The 20451-nt window shown below is 36.6% G+C and overlaps 1 protein-coding gene across 1 annotated transcript; it reads left to right on the forward strand.

The window, feature by feature from the left end:
* Positions 1 to 446: 446 nt before the first annotated feature.
* AMTN (amelotin) lies at positions 447 to 19648 on the forward strand. The gene is made up of 8 exons (XM_007446107.1): positions 447 to 500; positions 3750 to 3836; positions 5054 to 5119; positions 6030 to 6119; positions 9585 to 9620; positions 10915 to 10941; positions 13690 to 13954; positions 19551 to 19648. Exons 1-8 carry the CDS (start codon positions 447 to 449, stop codon positions 19646 to 19648), a joined length of 723 nt encoding a protein of 240 aa, XP_007446169.1.
* The last annotated feature ends 803 nt before the right edge of the window (positions 19649 to 20451 follow it).

Genomic DNA, 20451 nt, shown 5'->3' on the forward strand with positions numbered 1-20451 from the left:
TTCATTGTCTGCACTTTTTTTTAATTACACAAGGTATATCTTCCTGAAATACCCTCTATTCAAATGGTAGACATTGGATAATATGATGTCTGCAGCTAATAACTCACCTAATGAAATGTTGGGAAATGAAAGAAACCAAATGATTTCACAGACAGCTAAGTCCTCATTGGTGCCTCAGTTGCCAGCCTCCTGGAGTCAAGTTTAAATTCCTACTACAAATTCACAGCTCATGGAAGGGTAAAATTTTTCATCATAGAAACTAGGGAAATCAACTGGACTTTGCATACTGTCTCACCTGTACATTTTGCCTAGTGAAGAGAAAGGTAACAGAGATGACCATGTTTCAAATAGAGCATTCTTTTTTTTCAAGTACCACCTTGTCTCAAAAAGAAAAAAACAGAGTGAAAGAATAACACTATTTTGTTGTTTCAGGTAGTAATTTGAACATGAAGACTACGATTCTACTGTTTTGTCTTCTAGGATCAACTCTGTCATTACCAGTAAGTGCAAAATGTATATTTTATGAACCAACCAGCCTGAGCTGCACCTCTCTCTCTCCTTGCCCTCTGCTAAAACTGCTCCGTGACCCATTCCTTTAGTTTCCTGTTTTTATTTTCAAAGTTGAAAGATGATAAACTAATGAAGTATTACTGCATATTTCAATGTACTTACATTGTTAAAATACATCCAATCTATTGTGGATTGAGTGGATTAATTCTATAATAAATTAATTTTTATTATTATTTTGACTTATTTTTGAATAATAAATTATTAATTATTTGATTTATTTTGAATAATAAATTAATTTTGATTATTTTTGGCAGAGAAATAGGGTAGAAATTAGGAGAAAAAGGAATGCTTTAGATTATGTCTGCTCAAAGTGGATAATGATTCTACTTCCAAAAAGAAGTTAAGATTTTCTTGCCAACTAATTATTTTCTCATGACCAAAGATGTAAACTAAAACATTCTGATTTTTCTAATTGGAAGCATGAAACATCTAGATTGTATAAACTCTAAAATGTCTACCAAATCATGCAATAGTAAGGGAATATTAGAAAGCAGTCAATATTTTTTACTTAGAACATTTCATCACAAAACATGTTCATATATAACAGTTTTTTGAACAAAAAAACAGTTTTGAACAAAAAACAAACAAAAAAAACAGTTTTGAACAGTTTTTTTGAACAAAAAAGAGCACTAGTATTCAAACATGTATTCCAACTGTCCTTCAATATTTTATAGACATAATATGGGTGGTTTGGGTCTCTAAGTGAATTTCCTTTTGTTTGAGATGCTTCAGTGTGGACAATAAGAAAAAATTTTTTAATATTTACTATGAATTAGCAGAACAAAAAGAAACCATTCTCAGTTAGGCCTCAAGCTCACTTAACACTTCCTTACTCATCCATACAATCAGCAAATATTTATTGAAAACTCTCTGTATACCATATATTGTGCTAGATGCTGAAGATACAATGGTAAGAAAAAAAGGCATGATCCTTCATGGTGTTTACAAGGGCTATAGATACTAAAAAATATTTTTAATGTTAAATTATAAATTATAACCATGATTAGTTCTCTGAAGGACCTGAACAAGGTGATCTTGGGGGAAGGGGATGGAACAAAACATGGATAACCAACCTCCTTCTTATTTCATTTCAAATATACATTTGTCGGGCTTCCCTGGTGGCACAGTGGTTGAGAGTCCGCCTGCCGATGCAGGGGACACGGGTTCGTGCCCCGGTCCGGGAGGATCCCACATGCCGCGGAGCGGCTGGGCCCCTGAGCTATGGCCGCTGAGCCTGCACGTCCGGAGCCTGTGCTTCGCAACGGGAGAGGTCACAACAGTGAGAGGCCCGCGTACTGCAAAAACAAAAACAAAAACAAGTATACATTTGTCCTTTAAAGAAGTTATCTACAAAAATGTGATGTTTAAACAAGGTAAATTAGGAAGTTAAATTCTTTGTAAGACATGAATTTTGCGCTTCACCGAAGAAGTTTGCCAAAAGGTTCTTCTAAATAAGGTGTCCCTAGTGAATTTAAATTACCATAAAATTTGTAAAGACTCAAGACAAATAAAACTTTCCTGGAGCACAGCTATCATTCAAAGCGGACTGAGGAGTACTGTGCAGGTTAATGTAGATTGGGAGCGCAGTTAGAAACAGTGGTGCAGGGTATGTGGGAAGTAACATTAAAATGTCTATTAGGTATAGTATTGGTATTTATTAAATAAAACTCAGGACACATAGACAAGGTTTTTAAAAATTATTTGTACATGAATTTATTGAATTATCATAAAGGTATATAAAATGAATAGAACACTTAAAGCAGCCCAGCAATTGTTTTCAGTAAATCAAAAGTTTGGGAATAGGGTACACACTGGAGATGGGACAGGTTTCATACTCAGAAGAATAGTCAGACTAGGCCTCAAAAAGAAGGTGAGCTCGAGCAACAACATGAAGCTGGTGAGGAAGTGAGCCAATGATGGGGGGAAAAGCATTCCAGACAGAGGGAACAGGTGGAGATGAGGCTCTGAGGCAAGAATCGGACTTGAGTGTCCCAGAGACAGCAAGGAGCCTAAATAACAGTAGGAGAGTGAACAAGAGAAAATCAGGTAGGATAGAAGGTCAGAGAGGCACTGGGGCCCAGGGCCTGAGGGCATTTTAGGCCATTGTATTGTCCCTGGCTGAAAACAGAAGTCAAGGCACGGATTGAACAAAGACATAAACACACCAGACTGTTGTTTTCAAAGTATCCCTCTGACTGCCATGCTGACAGTGGATCGTAGTGGATGAAAACACATTTGCAGAATTTATACGTACATAATCTTAAGGCTTAAGGGGACCCCTAAGGACAGAGAGTACCAATCTTACCTCTTACAACTGAGAGAAAAGACCAAAGTGAAATCAACAGTCATTGGTAGCTCCAGGATATATCCAAGTGACCCAAGGGTTAATGCAGTGCTGGGGGGCCCACAGCACACTGCCCTTGGGGATTCAGCCAGGAGCAAATGCCAACCAGAGTCAACCTGGCCAGAGAGCTTCCACCTGAATGCAGATGGAATACAAAGAAAAACAAATAGAAGGATTCATTTCTTCAAGGACTAAAAGCACTTGCAGGGATCCTAGTACAGGCTCTGCAACTCAAAATATCACCTTGGCAGGTGACACTGCTTCTCACTTCCCTCTTCTATAAAACAATACAACCAGATCATATGGATTCAAGGAGATTTTTACCCTTAAAATTCAGTTATTCTTAATACACTAGGAAAATACCCTGGCCAGGAAGGGGACAGAATTTCCATTACAGGAAGTGACTTGTCAGGCACAAGGTAAAATTAAGAAGCTTTGTGAAAATGCAGTAGAAATCATGACAGCTTACCTTCAAGCTTTGGGAAAAAGCAAATGTGTATAGAGCTAAGGTGTGGACTATATATTTCATGTCCTGGAAAAGGAGGAAAGCACTTTCAGAAAAGAAATGGGAACCTAGGAACTACCACCAGAAATCCATGTGCCCTACCTCACCCTCTGTCCCTCCCCAGAGCACCCCTCCTGTTCTGGCACTTTTCCGCTCCACAATTCCATCTCCTGTCATGCACAAAATGTTCCATGGAGTTAAAACTGCTCCAAAACACACAGAGGCTAAAGACAGATGTTTGTGCATTTGGGTCAACTTGTTACCTCCTGGAAATAAATGGATGCAAAACCTCAAACACATCCCTGCTTCTGCAAAAATTTGTTATCACAGATGCAGCTCAACCCTGCTTTGGTACTTCCTCCAACAAAGCTGGCTCCAGGTCGGGCAACACTGCTAAACCAACAACAGCCAAATCAGGTAAGAGTCCTACAATGGGGGAACATTTAGAGACCAGAAAAGGAAACATGTTAAGACTAGTGGATTTAAAATCAAGATTCATCCAAAGTCTCATGACTGAGAAACAGAGAGAAAAGCTTTATTTGGGGGAAAATAAAAACAAGAAAACACTTGTTCTCAAAACTTTGAGCAAGAAAAGCAACACATCTTCATTCTTTTTCTTTTTGTCTGAATAATAATTTGGTTTAGCAACCAAATCTAGTAAACTCTGGAAAGCAATAGCTACACCTATTGAAACAGCTTGGTCATCTATGCCCTAGAAGTACTGTGACTTAATCATGTATATGGTGTTTGCCAGAAATAGCAGGGATTAAGAAGTAATCTATAAAAATAATTGCAGGGCTTCCCTGGTGGCGCAGTGGTTGAGAGTCCGCCTGCCAATGCAGGGGACACGGGTTCGTGCCCCAGTCCGGGAAGATCCCACATGCCGCGGAGCGGCTGGGCCCGTGAGCCATGGCCGCTGAGCCTGCGCGTCTGGAGCCTGTGCTCCGCAACGGGAGAGGCCACAACAGTGAGAGGCCCGCGTACCGCTAAAAAAAATAAAAATAAAAAAAATAAAAAAATAAAAAATAATTGCAGATTTCCTCGTGGTTTTCTTAAATTTCATTGTCACTGACGAGAGCTGATGTGTTACTGTAAAATCTGTCTTTGAAACATATTTAAGTACATATGAAAACTGCATGGTCTCCTGGCTACCCACCCCCTTCTTCCCACCTTTCCTCTGTTCAAAAGGACCTCTCCTTACCTACGTCTAGACTTTGTGAAATAGTACAATAATACCAGTCTAAAGTTCTCTTCTTGGTCTATGGACATTATACAATACTCATGTCAGTAGCTGACCTCCCTCCTTAAGGAACTAGAAGTTTTGGGGACCTTCTTTGAAAAATAATACAAAGTTAGATATGTAGAATCAGTTACTAAAGTGAATAATTTATAATTAGATAAGAAATGAGTAAATTACACATTTTTAAGCTGATAAATACCTTAAACTTGACACATTGCTAGGGTGCCTCCTAGGGCCACAGAAGGGGGCAATGTTAGTGAGAGGCCCTGAAGCTTTACCTTCGTGGTAAATCCACCTGTGACTGGAGTATAGGTTACTTGAGGATATCCTCCACTGACAGCACTGTAAAACCAAGCAAGCTCTTGTCTCACACATCAATTTCAATGCCCTGCAGGTCTTCCCTTCTTTAAGTCTAATTCCATTGACACAGATGCTCACACTGGGGTCAGACCTGCAACAGGTAAGTACGCTTTTTTATCATTTTGATATCCATTGTTAAATAAAAATAATACCTAATGTGGAGGGTATGTGTGTGTGTGTGTGTGTGTGTGTGTATCCATAGATGTACACATGCACACATATTCATTGTAGTGACAGAGGAAAGTCAAAGAGAGTTGAATGCTATTCAATACATCATTAGAAAATTTTCTTAGCAAGAGAATCTCTAAAGGAATTAATCTAATTCTTAAGTCTTTACTTCTTTAGTTCTTCTCACCTCCTCTCCCAGCTCCCCTCCCCATTCCTCTGACACGTCTTCCTCATGGCCCATACAACATCCACATACCCACACAAACACTATGACTGCTATCATTGCCCCAAAAACAAGAGCAAACAAGAAGGGTAGAAAGATCTACATTCTTTTCATAGAATATCTATATAGTTTAATCTGTTTGGGGGATAAAATAATGTTTCTTTCCTGCTTAAAATGGATTTTTTCCACTGGTCAGATTTAAATATCATACTAGACCATATTCAGACTAGATACTTTATTCTGAGCCTCACAGTTTTCATGGGGATACCTATGAAGGAACTCAGTCCTTCATAAGAAAGTCATCAGAAAAATTCCAGGAACCATTGCTGTTACAGCCAAAAAAGGAAGGCAAATATAGAATCACTTAAGTAATCCTCAGGAGAATGGGTTAAATGTCAAAGAAAAACTTAATATGAGAAAATTAGTCCTGGACTTGATTGTTGTACTAGTAGACTAAACAAGCCTTTGAACTTCATTTCTATATCTAATTCCAAATGCGGTGTAGCGTACTATATATTTGCATAGCAAATCCTCCCTTTTACATTTATTAAGTATGAATTCGGGTCCTGGGTGTTTGAACTGAAACAACACAATGAAAATCTTCCTCGTTGCCCTATAGCTAAATCCTGCTGCAGGGATGGCACCTGGTGCCCAGACCCTCCCACTGACCCTGGGGGGATTGAAGGTACAGCAGCAGCTGCAACCACAAGTGAGTTCAAAGACCTACTAAGTTTAACAATGGGGAGCATTTTCCCTCAGGTGGAAGCCTAAGGAGGAAGAAAGAATATTTTCAATGTTCTTTAAAGTTCTACCCTGATAATTTGCAGAGGAATGTCCTACTAAACTTAAAGCAGTCTTTGGCAATTTGGTTCTTGCTGAAATCCCATGAGAACACACCCAGAAAACAGCATGCTGCCCCGTAACCTCTCTAGAATACATTTGTAATAGGTAACAGGAAATGTGAAGAGTTGGGGAAGATCGAGAAGTAAAGAATAAATGGGGGGATTGAGAGGTATCAGGATTCTTCTCCAGCTTTCTCTGTGTCTATTGAAGACCTTCTGGGTGACCAAAATCATTCCAAAGAAAAAAATAAGACATGGATAAAGTTTATTTCCAGCAAATCTAATCTCATCCTTTTTGTGTGCTTTTTTCATGACTCCTCTCGAGTCCCCAAGGATTCTCTAGTTCCTTCTCTCCTGCCATCATTATTTGCTTTCATGAAAACCCCCAAAAAAACCCTCACATGAAGATATAAATGACATACTTAGGACATCACCTCTTTCAAAAGTGTTTGCATTTTAACTGCAAAGTCCAAATTTTGTCTTCTTGGAACTTCTCTAAATAGTTTAATGACTCTGGAGAAAAATACAATGATCCCTTTATGACTAAATTGGTTATTGTTAACTAATTCTCCCTAACACATGACCTCAGCCCCTATCATTCCCACGTAATGGTCTAATTTTTTGTAGAAGCTTTCTTGATTATTACATACATAGTATATGTTAACTATAGAGAATTTAGAAAACACAGATAAGGAAAAAGAAAAAATAAAATTTACCCATAAGCCTACCAGCCAGAATTAAACACTGTCAGCATTCTAGGTTATGTCCTTCTACTCTTTTTCTATGCATATAAGTACACTTTTTAAAGACAATATGTTCTTACTATATCTGATGTTCTATAATCTAATTTTTTCACTTAATACATTTTGAATAGTCTTTCCTATATTTTGAATATTCACTTATAACATTGTGAATCACTTATAACATTGTTTTTAATGATTGCTAGTATTCCATCATATTGCAAAAATTGGGTTTTTTTCCAAAATTTTTGCTTCTATAAACAATTCTACAGTGAACATCCTTTGACTAAGTCTTTGACCACTTCAGTGATTATTTCTTTAAGACCAGTTCTTAGGAATAGAATTTGTGGGCACAAAGATATTCAAAGCTGTAAGACTTTTCATACACATTACCAAATAATGAAGCATGACTATACCCTAACCATCTTCCTACCACTATGGACACATCCAACTTATAGTAGCAAGTTTATATTAATTAGTAATTATAATCAAAGCTGAGTTTAATTGACAAAATTATTTTAAGCTGCTCAATTTAAATTCTATATCATATGCAACTAATACTTTTTTCTGTGCCTTTTGTCCAAAATAACAACACAAGAAACTCTGTACTGCTTCATTTATTCATATTTGTAAAAATATGTAACATAACTAATTTTTACATTTCTTTTTTTAATATTGATGTGTATACCTATCAGTCATTACTTATTCCTTACAGATATATTAGAGCCTTCACTCAAAGTATTTGCTGCTTATTTATATATTAATAATAAAAGTGATCCTCAGAAAAAGACTAGAGAGAGTAGCAAATAAGATGAGAATCTCTTTACTACATGACCCTGGTGTAATCCGTCTGCCAATTGCCCAGGTTCAGTTTCAATTGCTGGCCTGCTCTAACCTGGAAGTCAGGCTTAGTACATCTTCATATCCACCAAAGAATATATCCACTGGAGTCAAAGGCATAAGTGGGCACTGTAGATACTAAAGATTCAGTAGAGATGGTTCGACACTGCATGCTCCCCAACATGCAATAATATAAATCAATCCTCGTTCTCTGTGGGGATTCTTCGATGTCTCCAGGCTATGCCACCACCAAGGGTCTCCACACATGCCTTCTTCTGCACAGCCCCAGTCCCTCCAAGCCTGTCTCTCCCTATGTAGAGGACTTTACATCCCTGCCAGAAACCTGGGCAGCTGCCCACAGCGTTCATTTATCTAAGGCAGGCCAGAGTGGCTGAGTGGACTCTAGAACCCCAAAACTTCTGGTCAAATCCCAGCTCTCCACTTACTACCTATGTGGCCAAGTTACCTAATCCTCTGTGACTCACTTTCTTCATCATATAGAATAGAGATTAATTAGAATCTACCACTAGAGCTGTTAGGATTAAATGAGTAAATCTACATAAAACATTTAGAATAGTGCCTATACATGGTACTCATTCAATACATGTTAACTATTATTTCAAACAATTTCTCTGTCAAAAACTAACACTTTTTCTCCTTGTTACATTGGTGCTACATTACTTAATTCTTACAATACATTTTTTACTTAGACATTTGTGGTTTCCTTTTGTATCTTTCTGTTCCTTCCAATTTGCCTTTAAAGAAGAAATTTCAACTTTGTTTTCTCCCAAATCCTGTGTCCCTTCCCTTCAATCCACGTTTCCATTGCCACCCTGAAGATGAGTTGCTTTTGGTCAGTAGCCAGGGATCTGACAGAGAGTAAGGCTTTTTCTTAAATGTGCGTACTTTTTACCTTTTGGCATTATGGGTGTTACTGTACAAACTTCTTGAGAAATAATAAAGTTAAGAGTCTTTTTATAAGACTTTCAAATCTTTTAGGTCTGGAATATTAAAAGTCCCATTTTGATAACTTTTGTGACACACTATGAGTTTCTATAGAAATAAAAATAAACCTTAAAACCCTAGTTCTTTCTGACAGACCCCATGGTTAGTTCTAGGAGTGCTAGAGCACACCAACACCTCACCCAGATCTTTCCAACTACAAATCCATAACATGTACGTAGTTATCAGTGACCAGTGTGGTATTTCTCACTTAGCTCTAAGAACTCTGTTAGGATGAGCGTTGTTGAACAATATCAACCAAAATTTCCTTCCAGTGTCCTATTTTAATATCAAAATATCCAGGCAACCATTATGACACTAAGTACACATGCTTCAAGAAATCTTGATATTTTAAAATATCCATTACATGTTTTCATGTATCTTCTGAGATGTCATATAAAAGAAACACATGGATTTTATCAACATGATTGCTTGGAATAATTTTAAGTTTGAGGATAGCTTGAGATCAAAGTTATTTTTTGTTCATCCAATTTACTAACTTCTACCTTTTACATGTGCTGCCTTGGACTGGTTTCTAAATCTCTGGATCTAATCTTTTTCTTTTTACAAACTGGATGAGTTCCAATTCCCATCCTGCTCTGTGAGTCCATATATATGATCATAGATGATACATTAAACAAATATCTATTCAGTAAATATTGTATGCTTTTTAAAAGTCTCAATATTTATATCACTACCAGAACTTACCTTTTAGTATATTTTTTCCTATGTCTTTCACTCTTTTTTCAGGTGTTACCAGTTATTGTAGCACACCTTGGAGCCCAGGTAGGCTTATTTTGTAATATGATTTTTATTTTAAATCATCTTAGTGTGAAATATTTCATCCTATCTCAATTCACCAGATAGTTGCCAAGTTTCCTATTTACTTTGCACTGTATGGACACTGATAATAACAAGAATAATTATTGAGCACTTACTATGTGCCTGGCACTGTTCTAGTACTTTTTATTTATTATGTACTATCTCATCTAATCTTCAAAACAATCTTTTATAGACAATATTTTTATTTCTAATGTGAAGATGAGTAACTGGCAATACTTACAGTTAGTTATTTATTTACAATCACACAGTTAGTAAATGTCACAGATGAAGCAACCAGTCAATCCTTTAAACCACACTGTTAAGAAAATATTAAATTAATGGGCTGATCTAATAATTAATGATTTGGGGGGGTTATCTCAAATTTTTTTATTAACTATATATCTTTTCCCTAAAACTGACACACTTTCCTCTCTCTCTATTTTCCTTTGTGAAAGGTAATTCTTGAGATCACTGATAAAATTACCAAGACCCAAGATCAAATATGAACATCAGATGGCAGCTTTTACTTCTAAAAGCAGAATCAAGTATAAAATTCATATTAACTCTTAATTCCACATATGGGAACACATTCCAAGGAAATAATCTGAAATACAACAAAGGTTTATTTACAAATAAATTCATCAAAATAATTTTATAGTAGAGAAGAATATTAGGTGCAACCTACATTTAAACAAAAGGAAAATTATTACGTAAACTGTACAACATAAAAGCAAATACTTTGTGACCATTCAAAATTATATTTATTAAAATTTGTTGGTAATGTGGTTAAATGATTGCTGCATAGTATTAAAAGAAAAGGTAAGACACATTGTAAAAATTACATGACTTCTAGTATGTAAAAAAGAAATGTTTGAAAAACAGCTGCAAGAAAAAATATCACATTCTGCATGATGGGATTTTTTTTTATTGCTTTCTGCATCTTCCAAGTCTCCCCTCATGTGCATCTATTACCTAATTATAGAAAATATGTAACTTCTGTAAAGCAGAAGACTCAAATAATAAACGTTAGTAGTTCAATGTCATGTGCTAACTTGAGTTTTGTGATACAAATCAAAAAGGCAGTTTAAATTATTGTTGAAAATAAACACATATCTCTTTATAATATTTATAACTATTTTAAGTTTTTAAGTTATTATAATATATATAATATATATATTATATATTGCCTCAAATTTATTAAACCTTGCCTCAAATATATTAAAAATCTGTCTAATAACTTGTATTATTTTCTTTTTAGGGTGCTATCCTAAGCTCAGAGGAATTGGTAAAAAAAGAAAATTAATTACTAGTATTTCAAATTCCTTTCACTGTTACCACAATGCTGTTTTCTATCCTCATATAGCCACTTGTGACCACAACCCCTAAATCTGGTGCATACTATCATAAACTGAACATTTTTACAGGTCCTCGCATTAGGTTATCTTTTGTCTAGCTGGGGATTTCATCATCCTTCTCCAGCTACTTGTCCCCATTAATTTGACTTAGCTTTTGTTTTCCACATATTGATGTCAGATTCAGCTCTATCCAGAAAGCCAATGCATAGTTTTAAACTTTGTATTGATTAAAATGTAGGATTGTAAGTTACTGAAATGCATGCAGATTTAGAATAATATACATATTGATATTTAGTGCAGGAAGGATTAATTTTTTGACTTAGATGTTTAATGTTTATAGAAAAAGTTATTAGTTTTCTAGTATCTTATGGTGATGAATGAACTCTTCTCTATACATATGAATAACCAGAGGGCTGAACCTAAATAAAACTCATAGTACCTTTACTAGGCATTTCTATGCATTTCTGCATAAGTCATTTTCAGAGAAAAATTATTTGAATTAATATGGTATCTAAACATGACACTGAAGTAAAGAGTTGAGGCACTATCTGGAAAGACAGTTTTTTAAACCTCTCTATTATGAAAAAGGTAGGGATTTGCCTAGACTGTCCATAAATAAAATCAAGTAACAGGGCTGTTTTGCCAACACTGATACATGAATACCCATATCAACAAGTTATTGACCCGATTCTATAAAACAGGCACCTTAGTAGATTTTTTTACATATGTTGCCTCACCAGATTACAAAGTAGAGATTTTTTTTACATGTGTTGCCTTTAATCCTCACCAGATTACAAAGTAGAGATTTTTTTTACATGTGTTGCCTTTAATCCTCACCAGATTACAAAGTAGAGATTTTTTTTACATGTGTTGCCTTTAATCCTCACCAGATTACAAAGTAGAGTAGAGATACCAACTTTATATAAAAAGAAACTGAGGCTCAGAAAGCTTAAGCAAATTAGGTCCAAAGGTCAAAAAACTAAAAGTAAATCCAGATTGAAAACCATTTTTCTATCCACTATACTATTGGATAGAAAAATGGTTTTCTTTTTCTTTTTTTTTTCTTTTCTTGGTGAAACTCACAGTAATAGCTATATTTTTTATGTAACTAACACACACACACAGACACACACACACACACGTTTTATGAACCAATATTTACCCTTAGTATATAGAGTGCACTGGTAATTTATAGTGTATTATTTTTGCCTTATTTTTTAATGATGGGTACCACTCACCTTCTTTATTTTATTTATTTATTTATTTATTTAGCTGCATTGGGTCTTCGTCGCTGCACAGGTTTTCTCTAGTTATGGCGAGTGGGGGCTACTCTTCATTACGTTGCATGGGCTTCTCATTGCGGTGGCTTCTGTTGTTGCAGCGCATGGGTTCTAGGCACACAGGCTTCAGTAGTTGTGGCACGTGGGCTCAGTAGTTGTGGCTTGAGGACTCTAGAGCACAAGCTCAGTAGTTGTGGTGCACGGGCTTAGTTTCTCCACAGCATGTGGGATCTTCCTGGACCAGAGCTTGAACCTGTGTCCCCTGCATTGGCAGGCAGGTTCTTAATCACTGCACCACCAGCAAAGCCACCTTCTTTGTTTCAAATGTATGAAAGTCCCAACACCCAATTTGAAATTTTCTGTACTCTACTCCTATCTCTCACTTAGCATAAGTCTAATTCTGGTTTCAATACCTCATAAATCTAAGACAGTGTTTTCCAAACATCAGTTCTGGACCATCAAACCAGGACAACTTGGAGCACTGGTTAAAAATGCATATTTCTGCCTTCCATATGGTGCTTATGCAAACTAACAATTGAGATCCACACTCAAAGAAACGGACCTGTATCTTAATTTTGAATTCTCAACGCTTTTTATTCTGTGAGAATGCTGTCAGAACTGAGAGGTCCCAGAGAACTGGTTCTTGCCTGAACTCTCTCCAAAACCAGCTGATTTCAAATTATTACTTCTTAGGAAGAACTTTTCACAGTAATTTATTCCCAGGGGAAAAACAACAACAACAAGTGTAAGTAGCAACAACATTCATTACCAGTGTGCAAATCACTGACTGTCCAAAAGAGAGAAGATCCACTGAGTAACCTCAAGGAATACACCAGTGGCTGAATTGCCAAAAGAAACGTTTCTGACTGAATATTCCAATGCCTTTGAAAAATACATCAAAAGAAACTTGAAGGGGTGAAAACCATGAGATAAGAATTGATTAATCTACTTGAACTAATTTTTCCATTAATTTTTAGTCTCTTAAATTACTCTAAAAAAAATATGGGCAAAGGAGAGACGATGCTTTAGGTCAATAACAGAAATGCAGCCCCCTGTAATTGTATGGATTTTCTGCCTTAGTTCTACCTCCAGATACACCTGATATGAACAAATGATGCATTATTCCTCTTCCTGTGACTGGCTTGATCCTGGATTTCCCTTTCTGAGGAAAATGGAGCACAGCAAGGAATCCCAGTAATGAAACCAGCATCAGGCTTGGCTTGGGAGAGGGAGGCATTTCCTCTGAGGAACGCTCGATCTTTACTGTTTTTTCTGACTCTACCCTCTCCATCTGTAAATCTTACCCAAACTTGCTGCCCTCAAGGAAGAAAAAGCTGGTTGACCACCTTTTAAATGTGTTCCTTTGACTTTGTTTTCTATTTCCTTCTCTCATTCCAGCCAGCGACCCCCCAAATCTTAACAGGATTTATCTTCCATCCCTTGTTTCCCGGAGCCATCCTGCCCACCAGTCAGGCTACTCCAGATGTCCAGAATGGAATCCTTCCTGCAGGACAAGCAGGAGCAAATCCTGCCATCCGGGGAACCCCAGAGGGCCCCTTCCCAACTACCAGTGGCACAGATGACGACTTTGCAGAGACCACCCCTGCAGGCATCCAAAGGGGCATACACACCACTGAGGAAACCACCACAGGGTCACCAAAAGGTAAGTTCTCCAAGCCAGGAAAGTGCCCCAGGGCCGTGAAAGTCATCTGCAGAGTGAGAGAGGAGTTCTTTGTCTTGCCTTGACAAATACAGATCCCAGTGATATCAGGGAGCCCCCTTACTCACTCACATTTGATTCCAGCAATGTGAGGGAGTATTTTTACTGGGCTACCAACCCTATTGGATCTATCCAGACAGAAGACATTTAATTGCTGGCATAACTTACTCTCCATGTTAGGTCGGAGCTGGAAATATTTGGAAACAGACAGTGTCCTCCATTTCCCATCCCCCCCCCACACCCTTCAAACACACACAGGACACAGTTAATCAATCAAGATACTCTTTTCCACTCACTAAGCATGGATGAGCCTCAGAACCTTCCTAACATAAGGAAGGTTCTGAGGCTTCAGAAGGTTGCAAGCTGCCACTAGCAATAGACTAGAGTTAGTGCAGTGCATGAACCCAGGTGCCACTCCCCTCAGATGGGACTTAAGAAATGTTGCAAAAATCATCTCTTCTAGCACCAACAGACAGAGATAATCATTTAACCTGTGAGGATGTCCAGACCCACATGTTCCAAATATCCAAATGGACAAAAGAATGATTTGCTATTGATATTCTTGCTCCAAAAAAAGAAATTTTGACCTCAAGTAAAAAACGTTTGATTTCAATATGCCTTTACCTACATTTAAACAGTGTCCTTTTTTTCTTCCAGGAATTTAGTAAGCTGTCTCAAATTTTTTCAACTAAGCCACTTCAAATGTGGTGATACATAAGAATCTTTTTCATTGATCATATTATGGAATAGACTGAGACATACTGGAGAGTATCAGAAGAAATTAATTCTTAGTTTACCTACAAATTTTTTCTTGAAATTTCAGAAGATATACACTTCCTGGGGAATACTGACTTCTGAAAAAGAATACTAATTAAATGGATAAATTTATCTTTACAATATAACATTATGCCACCTTAGACCCAGAAGATATGTATATTAAAATGTATTTTGAAACTGACTCTTTTTCTTCTTTGGGGGTGAAAGAAAGTTGGACAAATTCAGAAACTCCATTACCTCAGGATACTTAGATGATACTCTTGGTCTAGACTTTCTTTGGAAGCAGACAATGCTGCAGTCATGGGAGTGGACATCCAGCTGTGTAAGAACAGTTCTGATTTCCTCACAACTACCTTATGACCCACTCTATCTCATAAGAGCCACAAATTTAATTTTCAATATTCAAATTAAAAGCAAATTACATATGCATCTAAAATATGCAGTGGAAGTCAAGAATTATAATTCATATTGTCTGTCCTCAAGTTGCTTATACACAGAGCTAGAGATTATGGCATTTAATCATTAATTTGGTATGTCTGAGTAAGAAATGAAATTGATAAAATACCTGCTAAAGAGCTTGAGGAATCACGTTCCCTGACTTCAGACTATACTACAAAGCTACAGTAATCAAAACAGCATGGTACTGGCACAAAAACAGACATACAGATCAATGGAACAGGATAGAAAGCCCAGAAATCAACCCATGAACCTATGGTCAATTAATCTATGACAAAAGAAGCAAGAATATACAATGGAGAAAGACAAGTCCTTCAATAAGTGGTGCTGGGAAAACTGGACAGCTACATGTAAAAGAAAGAAATTAGAACATTCTCTAACACCATATACAAAAATAAACACAAAATGGAAGGATTAAAGACCTAAATGTAAGACTGGATACTATAAAGCTCTTAGAGGAAAACATAGGCAGAACACTCTTTGACATAAATTGCAACAATATCTTTTTGGATCCACCTCCTAGAATAATGAAAATAAAAACAAAAATAAACAAATGAGACCTAATTAAACTTTAAAACTTTTGTACAAAGGAAACCATAAACAAAATGAAAAGAAAACCCACAGAATGAGAGAAAATATTTGCAAATGAAGCAACCCACAAGGGGTTAATCTCCAAAATATTCAAACAGCTCATGCAGCTCTATATCAAAGAAACAAACAACCCAATCAAAAAAATGCACAAAATATCTAAATAGACATTTGTCCAAAGAAGACATGCAGGTGGCCAAAAAGCACATGAAAGGATGCTCAACATTGCTAATTATTAGAGAAATGCAAATCAAAATTATAATGAGGTGTCACCTCACACTAGTCAGAATGGCCATCATCAAAAAGTCTACAGACAATAAATGCTGGAGAGGGTGTGAAGAAAAGGGAACCCTCCTACACTGTTGGTGGGAGGTGAATTGGTATAACCACTATAGAGAACAGTATGGAGTTTCCTTAAAAACCTAAAAATAGAACTACCATATGATACAGCAATCCCACTCCTGGGCATATATCCAGAGAAAACCATAATCTGAAAAGATACGTGTACCCCAACATTCATTGCAGCAATATTTACAATAGCCAAGACATGGAAACAACCCAAATGTACATTGACCGATGAATGGATAAAGAAGATGTGGTATATATATACAATGGAATACTACTCAGCCATAAAAAAGAATGAAATAATGCTATTTGCAGCAACATGGATGGACCTAGAGATTATCATATGAAGTGAAGTAAGTCAGAGAAAGACAAATATCATACGATATCACCTATATGTGGAATCTTAAAAAATGATACAAATGAACTTATTTACAAAACAGAAATAGACTCACAGACATAGAATACAAACTTATGGTTAACAAAGGGGATAATGGGGGGGGTAGATAAATTAAGAGTGTGGAATTAATATATACACACTACTGTATATAAAATAAACAACAAGGACCTACAATATAGCACAGGGAACTATACTCAATATCTTGTAATAACCTATAATGGAAAAGAATGTGAACAAGAATGTATATACACACACACACATATATATATATAACTGAATCACTTTTATACACATGAAACTAACACAACATTGTAAATTAATTATACTTCAATTTAAAAAAATAAATAAAATAAAAATTTTAAAAGTATCCACTAAAGGTGAGACTCTTGCTCTGCACACCTAAAAGGTAGAATTTAATCTGATTTAAATTTATAACCCAGACCACTGCAGTTCATTCAGAGTGGGAGGGAGTTGGAGGGATTACTATAAACTACAGTAGAGGTCCCACATAGGAAAGATATGAATAGGTTTAATAACATTCCTCATTATATTTGAGTCAGCCCCATCAGTATGGAAAAAACCTAAATATATACCCCCACAATATATTCCATGCTATGTTTTTCAGGTGGTTAAAATTTTACTAGTGGTTAAAGATTTATTAGCCACAGTGTTTCAAATTTGCAGAGCTGGATAACATATTATGAATTGTCAAGATTTTTATAGCCAAATAAGAGTAAATTAGGATTTAATTTTCCAAAAATACTTTGCCATTAATATCATGTGATACTAATTAAAAGTGCTAATCAAAAGATTTCCTAGGTAACCCTCTATCAAAACACATTCTCTCTGAGCCTCATTTTTCTTATCTGTAAAATGGGGGCAAAAACCTGTTATAAATACCCCACAAGTTTAACAAGATGATCAAAACAGGTAATACATGAAAGTGCTATGTAAACTCCAAACCACTGTAGAAATTCATTTTGTTGACTTTCAATATCCTTCAAACCAATTAAAATTACCTGTCCTTCCAGCCCCACATCTTCTCCCTGGTCTTCCTCAATATACTTTAATTATTAGTGTAGGTATATAATTGCCAGTTAAACCATCGAGATCAGGTGTCTTCCTGGGTATGCTACACTGAAAAATTCCCAAGGCTAAAGGCAAACAGATGGATTTAAGGGCTCAGTTTCCACATTTACATCCCACATATGGACTTTCCTAAGATAGATCTGCCTGAGAACATGTACTACTTTTCTTCCTCTCCTTTCATAGTCACTCTTTTCTCACATTACAGAAGAAAGACCTATGTCTCATCTGTCACTGATCTCACTGTGGAAAAGTGTTATGTCATAGAAAACCTCCAGGACACAAAACAATCAAAGAATTTCAAATACTGGTGCTGGTGTTGAGAATGACAATGGCCTTTTAAAACTCAGGTAGTTTCTTATTCTTAGCTTTCAATGAAATTAAATGAAGACCTACTGGAATAGGAATTTGATCATTGAAAACATTTTTTTTTTAATGCGGTACACGGGCCTCTCACTGTTGTGGCATCTCCCGTTGCGGAGCACAGGCTCCGGACGCGAAGGCCCAGTGGCCGTGGCTCACGGGCCCAGCCACTCCGCAGCATGTGGGGTCTTCCCAGACCGGGGCAAGAACCCATGTGCCCTGCATCGGCAGGCGCACTCCCAACAACTGCGCCACCAGGGAAGCCCTGAAAACATTTTTGATGGTAGAAATGAAAACTACAAAACATTAAATGCTTAGTTATTAATTCATTTTAAAATATCAATAACACATAAACTACATGTCAATACAAATAGCATCCTTTTAAATTAAAAATAACTTTTTTAATTTGATGAGAATGCTCAATTTAATTAACAAAATTTAGTGAGAAGAATGGTTTTATCTTTGAACTCTCATGTCTGACTTAATAGAAGATGTTAAGATGCTCTTATCTGCTTCTGCATTCAATCTTCATCTGTCACAATATCACATACGTAGCTGCTGCAAAATTCTACTGTGTATTCTTCATAGAATGAGAATGACAAAGGAAAATGAAATCTTTATATTATTATGAAAATAGTTTTATCTCACTGACCTATCAAAAGAATCTCAGGTCCATTTACATGGAATTTTAGAAAATGCGAAGTTATAGTGACAGAAAACAGATCACTGGCCACCTGGGGCAAGGGTCGTTGGAAGGATCGACACAATGGTTGCTCGGGTAAAGCAATGGTGATGGAAACATCTGTATCTTGAGTGTGGTCATGTTTCCAGGAGTATATGCAGTCACTAAAATTTTATCAAACTTTGAAAAAAAAAAAAAAAAAAGAATCTCAGGGACCCCCAAGAATCCTCACCAACTTTTGAGAATAACTTTGAATGATGTTGCATTCACATTTTTTAATCCTCTCCCTGGTTATATATTGAAAATAGCATAGTGATCTACCACATGTGTGTGACTTTACACACAGACATTCTCGTTGCTTATTGTACTGCTAGTCTGTGCCCTACACACACAGTAACTCTCATAAAATCAAATTTATTCAATTCCCACCAAAAAAAAAAAGCTATAGTAAATGTATAATTGTATGTGCTACAATATCAGATATATTCCTGGCAGAAAAGATCTTCCCTTTAAAGGAGACATCAGTGAAAACTGAAACCTCTGCTTCCAATTTTATGGTCTGATTGGTAGAATTTTACACAGACTAGTTTCTGGCTTCAAACATTACAGACATTTTTTCTCTTTCATTACTCATACTTCTGCTGCCAAGCACCACAAGACAAGTTCATGTGGCAAGGCCAACTTTCGCCTTTCACTTTGGTGTCCCAACACTGAAACATTGAGACAGTAGGGGGTAGGAGTATTCCTGAAGCCATTTCTAAAGTGGCAACTTATTCACAAGCCACATACATATAGCCCACTAAACCCAAATTCAATATCTCCCCAATTCAACCTTTCTGAGGCAGATCTTGAAAATGCCTGTGATAACTCCAATGCCATTGACACAAAGTATGATGAAAGAAAAGTCAACATGGAGAGAAACAGATGTCTTCACCGGTTGTGATTAAAATATCTTACATTTTCAAGAGCTACAAACATAGGACCCCACAAACACATACTCTCAGGGCCCTGGAAGGAGCCTGTGTGAGTGAAAGTCCCTGCAGCTTAAACTTAAACTTTATTGGCTTTATAATTAATCTGTCTCTGCCTCATCACTTTTACCCAGTTGTATTTGCCCTTTCTTCCTCTGTATTTTGTGTTATTTTTGCAATAATCCTATTTATGCCCTTATTATAAAGCAAAATTTTCATAATAACACCTCCCATGTTCTAGGTGACAAGTTCTGCTTGGAGTACAAAGCAAAGGGAAATAGTATATACTGAGAACATTCAATGTAAGAAGTGCAAAATATTTCTGGAAAATTGAACTCTAACTTACTCTTGGTAAAGTAATGGATACCAAACTCTAGAGAGAAATGCTGTCCAATAGAAATACAACATGAATCACATATGTAATTTAAATTTTTCTAGTAGCCACATGAAAAGGTAAAAAGAAGTAGGTGAAGTTAATTTTAATAATATATTTTATTTAACCCAATATGTATACATAATATTATACCTTGACATACATATAATACAAACAATTTATGATCTTGGGGCTTTCCTCATGGTGCAGAGGTCAAGAATCCACCTGCCAATGCAAGGGACGTGGGTTCGAGCCCTGGTCCGGGAAGATCCCACGTGCCACGGAGCAACTAAGCCCATGTGCCACAACTATTGAGCCCACATGCTACAACTACTGAAGCCTGCGTGCCTAGAGCCTGTGTTCTGCAACAAGAGAAGCAACAGCAAAGAGAAGCCCGTGCAC

The sequence above is a fragment of the Lipotes vexillifer genome, unplaced genomic scaffold, assembly GCF_000442215.2.
Source record: "Lipotes vexillifer unplaced genomic scaffold, Lipotes_vexillifer_v1.1 scaffold933, whole genome shotgun sequence".
NCBI classification, from domain to species: Eukaryota; Metazoa; Chordata; class Mammalia; order Artiodactyla; family Lipotidae; genus Lipotes; species Lipotes vexillifer.